This window comes from Equus asinus, chromosome 25 (assembly GCF_041296235.1).
Source record: "Equus asinus isolate D_3611 breed Donkey chromosome 25, EquAss-T2T_v2, whole genome shotgun sequence".
Lineage (NCBI taxonomy): Eukaryota > Metazoa > Chordata > Mammalia > Perissodactyla > Equidae > Equus > Equus asinus.
In genome coordinates, this window is record NC_091814.1 from 53,254,008 (window position 1) to 53,260,053 (window position 6,046).

At 43.1% G+C, this 6,046-nt stretch overlaps 1 protein-coding gene across 9 annotated transcripts in view; it reads right to left on the reverse strand.

Annotated features, from left to right (window-relative positions):
- Nucleotides 1-5,998, reverse strand: part of DCAF6 (DDB1 and CUL4 associated factor 6) — a 147,228-nt gene extending 141,230 nt beyond the window's left edge. For 3 of the 9 annotated variants that reach the window (XM_070498138.1, XM_070498135.1, XM_014857629.3), the window contains exon 1: nucleotides 5,237-5,594. In XM_070498138.1, coding sequence (XP_070354239.1) covers nucleotides 5,237-5,333 — 97 coding nt within the window. In that variant the 5' untranslated portion in view covers nucleotides 5,334-5,594. Of the gene's footprint in view, nucleotides 1-5,236; nucleotides 5,650-5,732 lie in introns of those variants that run through there. The other 6 variants (XM_070498141.1, XM_070498140.1, XM_070498142.1 and 3 more) reach the window with 5 other exon arrangements.
- Between the last annotated feature and the right edge of the window lie 48 nt (nucleotides 5,999-6,046).

The window sequence follows — 6,046 nt, forward strand, 5'->3', positions numbered from 1 at the left end:
TGTACACTGAAAGATATAAAACACTGCTGAGAGAAATGAAAGAATACCCAAATGGAGAGAAAAACCACCGTCAAAGATTGGAAGATTCAATAGTAAAGACTACAGTTCTCCTTGAAATAATGTATAGCTTCAACACAATACCAATCAAAATCCCAAGGTCTTTTTAGTAGAAGTTAACAAGCTGATTTTAAAATTCATATGGAAATGCAAAGAACCCAGAATAGACAAAATAATTTTGGAAAAAAGAACCAAGTTCAAAATATCACTCTAGCTGATTTCAACACTTACTATAAAGACATGAAGTACTAGCATAAAGATAGACACCTAGATCAATGGAACATGGTAGAGAAAGTGACTTACATATATGGTCAATTGAGGTGCAACAAAGGGGAAAGGATAGCCTTTTCACAAAAAGTGCTAAACCAGCTGCACATTCATATACAAAGAAACGAAACCTGACCCTTACCTCACAGCATATATAAAAATTAACTCAAAATTGTTCACAGCCCTAAATGTAAGAGTTAAAAATAGAAAACTTCCAGAAAAAGGATAGTAGAAATCTTTATGACCTTGGATTAGGTAACTATTCTTAAACAGGACACACAAAGCATGAACTATAAAAGGTGCTGTTAAGAAAAAGAAAAGACAAGCTACAAACTGGGAGAAAATATTTGCAAAAGACATATCTGATTAAGGACTTCCATCAAGAATACATAAAGAATTCTAACAATATTATCATACAACTCAGCAATCCCAATATAGGTATTTTCCAAGAAATGAGGATTTAAAAGTGTCATACCCTAGTTATGTTTTCTAAGATATAAATAAAATGAAGTTTCATTATATATCTCTTCTTTATTAGCCATCAGCAATGTTTAAAACAAAATTTTTTTAATCTGCTGCAAGGACTTGGGAAACGTATCCCCCCTAAACTTGGAGTTGATAACATTCGATTACCATCGTAAAAACACACACCACCCAGTAGTTTTGCAAACCTAAGCCAACACTCCTTAATGGATATGCTACCAGGTCAACACTAACACTTTTAACAACACGATACAGAACAGAAAATTGAATGTACTCCATCTAGTAAGGCTAAATATCATTTGGAGAATCTTTTATTTTAGTTGTGTGTGTATATCACAAATTGCCACATAAATGCATTTTTACTGTGGATCGTGGTCAAAACATTTGAAAAACACTGACCTAAAACAGACCCGCAACATAAATTTTATGCTACCAGCTCTTATCCCTTCTAAGCACTTTCATCCTATAGGAGGGGAATGAGATCCACAGCAGTCATATTCAGTTGCCTGCAGTTGTTATGACTGGTAATATGCCTTTGGTGGCCTTACCTTTAAAAATTATCTGCATATTCTACTATACTTTGGCCATGTTTGACAGCCATTTTTCACTACTGAAATCATACACTTTGCAACTTTCAATGGATTTCAAGACTAAAGAAACAAAATACAAATACTCCACTAACTTTTCCCCAGTGGCTAACAAAGAGGCAAAAGTCAAATTTACTGACCCTCATATATTGTAACTTGGCAACACAGTATGAAGAACTTGGTAAGCCTGAATGTAGATGTATTCGGAATACGTTAAAGAGTAATCTAAATGCAAAATTATCCATTTCACTACACACTGACTCGAATGATATTTGAAGGACACAGACTTCCTAACTCCCTTACAAAAAGAGATTTCAATCTCCACTATAAAGTTGTCACTGGCTGCCTGCTAGTCTGAATGTTTGTATCGCCCCAAAATTCCTTTGTCAAAATCCTAACCACCAAGGTAATAGTATTAGGAGATGTGGTCTTTGGGAGGTGATTATGATTGGATTAGAGCCCTTACAAAAGAGACCCCTCAGAGGCAGCTCCCCACCTTGCCATGTGAGGTTACAGTGAAAAGATGGCTATGAACCAGGAAGCAAGCCCTCACCAGAGGCAGAACCTGACGATGTGGGTACCCTGAGCTCAGCCTTCCAACCGCCAAGGCTGTGAGAAATAAATTTCTGTTGTTTATAAGCCGCCCAGTTTATGGTGTTTTGTTACGGCAGCCCAAGCTGACGAAGAAACTGCCTAATCATTATTTAAACATTTTATGTTAAACAGTTTATACGTTATAGCAAACAACTCCCTCAAAAAGTTCCCTTAAATTATTTTTTTGTCAATTACTGTCTTTTAATTTAGAATGGTTAAAAGTGTAAATTCAAGTTGTAGGCAAGTCTGTCTAAAATGAGAGAAATATGAATAAAAAGAGGAAACATACAGAAATGACAGTCCTTTTATAAGCAACGTTTATCTTTATCAAACTGTATAAGTATATACAGAGACGAAATATGTGTGGCTGATAAGTTATAATAATCACTAAATTCCGAAAGCGCTCCTCGACAGCTAGCGTAGAGTATCTTGAGAAACTCTGAAACATTTAAACCTACAGGTGTCCCTGACTCTGGACTCTGACAACCACTCTTCAAAAAAATAAATCCTACATTGACATTTAGATGAGACTCATAAAGATTACAAGCCCTGGCCTGGCCTCTGAACCCATGCTAGACCAAACAAGTCTCTATTGGTTCAGGTGAATCTTGTGAATTTGGGGGCCATAAGTAAACATACACATCTTTTTCTTCTAAATAACGTGTGATAAATTATTTATCTTCATTCCCGTAACATAAAAGGATGTTTTGTGAACTGGCAATTTCCCTTGATGGGAGGAAAGGAGGTAATTAACCAAATTTAAATAAAATCACCTACAAAGCTTCACTACTACTATTGGAAAGACACGTTATGCTGAAATAATTGGAAATGTAAATGTTACAGAAAAATCTGTCAATTTGTTCTAACCAGTTTTACCGTTCTTTCGCAGTAACGCATTATTAGAAATACAAATAAGGGAAACAAATTACAAAAATATTTAACCTACAATACTGTAGTTAAACAAACAATGTTTAAACAGAAGTCTCAAAAAAAAAAGGATCTATTTACTTTCTAAAACCCTTGGACTTGGGACGTTTTAAAAGGAAAGGTTTATAAGAGTACTTCAAAATATCATTTTTTTTAAATCTCATTCAGGCACTACTAAAATGTGGATTTTGCTGTGTCCTGAATGCTAAATCAAGATTAGCACTGTGGTGTGGAAGAGTTAGATTAACTAAGGGTGTACAGAAGGTCTACGAAGGCCAAGAAATTACTTTGCAAGCTATTTTCAAAGACTTAGAAACCCACACTGAAAGGAAGCTGTTTCAAGAATGTGCTAATTATAAAGTACATATTGTTAGCACATTTAAAATATCATTTAAGATAAGGAACTCCCTTTATGTATATACACATTTGATCATCTATAATTTAGACTTTCTACTAAAGTCAGTGGACTCTCACTCTTCAATTCCTCTCCACCCAACGCACAAACGCCACTCTCACTAGTGAGTCAGAGCAGAGTGAAAAAGAAAACATATGGTTTTGTTAGATTTTAACTGACTGCCATAGACACAGGTGAACTAACTTAACCAGAAGAAAACATTAATATATAAACCTATATATAAGTACTTAACTGTCTAACCAACTGAGATAAAGAACCAAATTATAAATTCATTCTTACAGAACACAGTATTAAAATTTGTTTTATTAAACTAAAATTAAGTTCTTTCTCAGCGAACAAACACTAAAAAAAAACCTGCACATCTTTTTTGGTTACTGGTTTAAAAAAAGCACTCTCTATCGGTGTTTAATTTTCAAACGATTAATCACCACTCCAGGTACTTAGCCTAGAGCAAACGCACAAACGGCAGGCAGAGGGATGTTCGCGGCAGTGCTGTTGCTAAGAGGGAACGTCCATTTCAGGAGGAAAGGTTGAGGCCACTGCGGTGCCTTCATGCTGTTAAATACTAAGCAAATTTAAAAGACTGAATATTCAGATCCTTTTTACCGCCTTGGAAAGATCTCCAAGATGTAGTCAGAAAAAGCAAGCTGCAAAACAATGTTCACAATATGACACCATATATGCAGGTCTCACACAAACACAAAACTAGCATTTCTACATGTACATATGTGCTTGTAAGAATGTAAAAGAAGGTCCTGAAGAATACTCAGGAAACATAACGTTGTTACCTCTCAGGGTGTGTGTGTGAAACTGTTATGGATCACAAGGATTTCTGCTTCATTTTTACTAAGTTTTTACGAGGAGAATGTATTCTTATTTCACCTGCAACACTAAAAAACAAGAATAAGAAAAAAATGCTTGCGAACCTCGCAAATAATTTACACACCAGAACTGTTAGGTGTAATGAGATTTCATTTTCTTTTATTGATTTCAAATCAAAACCAAATGACATCAACAAATACCTAGCAAAAAGTGACAAAATTGGAAAAAAACTTTTGAATGTTGTCGTCTTATCTTCAAATTTTAAAAGAATGAAATAAAAGAGAGTAATGAACAGACTGCCCAGGAAGAAACTTGGAAAACACCCTTACTAAACAGGTCCACCTCTAAGATATCGGACTTCTGAGTTAGCTCAGGTGCGACCCAGAATTCTCACAAAACCACTGGATCCAAAACGAAAAAAAAGTGGACTGCTGTTCGCTCAAGTGTTGAAGGTTGTTTTTAGAAGGCTTAACTAGGAAACAGTAAACGCCAAGTGCCTTTCACAGGAGAGGAGAGAGGAACGTGAAACCCGACACCCCCGGACGGCGCTCACAACCAACCGAAGGGCCGAGCGGCCGGGCGGGGGCTCGCCGACCCCGGGGGCCTGTGCTCGTGGCCGCCCGCGGCGCCCAGTCCCCGAGGGTGGGCGCCCGGCGCAGCCGACACCTGGCCCTCCGGAGAGGGAAGGGGCGAGGGGTCAACAAAAACTTAGGTCCTTCGGCCGAGCGAGGCGCGCGCCGGAGAGGAGCAAAAGCGTCAACTTCTGCTCCCAACGAAGCAGCCCCGGGGGGCGGCAAGTGTCCTCCCGAGTCCCCCTCCAGAGGCGACCCCAACACCGTTCCTGCCAGGACTGCCTGCCCCCGGGGCGGCCCCCCGAGGACAACCCAGCAAGGGCGGCGCCTGGCGGCAGGCACGGGGGCTCGGCAGCGGGAGGGCGCCGGCGCGGCCGGCCGAGGTCCCCCGGCGCCCGGGTCTCGGGGCGCCCCCGCCGAGGCGCTGTCCCACCGCCAACAGCCCCCGCGGCGAAGCCCCCTCCCCCACCCCCGGGCGGCGACCTCGGCGCCTCCGCCCGGGCCCCGCTCACCCAGGTAGCGGTTCCGCAGCCGGGACGGGTCCTCCAGCCCGAGGGACCTTTTCCTCACGTCCCACAACAGGTGTGGGCAGGAGCCACGCCGAGACATGGCTCGGCCGGGCCGGGGTGGGAGGGGAGCTCACCGCGTGGGGGAGGGGAGGAGGGGGAGGGGACACGCGGATCAACACCCGAGTCGCACCGGCACCATCCGTGCGCCAGCCCTCGCGGGCGCGGCGACTTAAACAGCGGCGGCAGCGGCGCCTTCGCTCCCGAAGCCCGGCCGCACCCGAGCCGGAGCTCGCCTCATACTCTCCTTCTCAGACTACCCAGAACATCCTGAGATCAGCAACAGTCCCCTCCCTCGGCCCCCCTCCAAGAGGAGGTGGAGGCGGAGGTGGCCGCGACTCCTCCCTCTCCTCGTTCTCGACACCCTCCCTTCTAAGCCTTTCTCGCGAGACGACGACCACCCCCGGGGACTGATGCCGGTATCCGCCTCAGCTGCCCTCACCCTAGAAAAGTGGGTTGAGGCCACTCTAGCCCAATCCTTAATTCTCTATGGACAGACGAGGAATAGAGAGAGAAGCTGAGGTCTGAAGTCTTTCGCTCACGAGTCTCATTCCGAAGGAAGCAAGAGAGTTGTGCGGTGTCATCTTTAGTTGGGGCACGGAAGGCCCGAAAAGCCCATTTTAACTACGGGCCTCCTGATCAAAGTGAAAGCGGATTAGAGCCGGTGCAGCTTCACTTTCCCTTCTCCAAAATGGCCTCGAGGGCAGGAAGGAGAAATTGGAGGTTCGCGCTGGGCCCCGCCCACGCCGCGGGGCG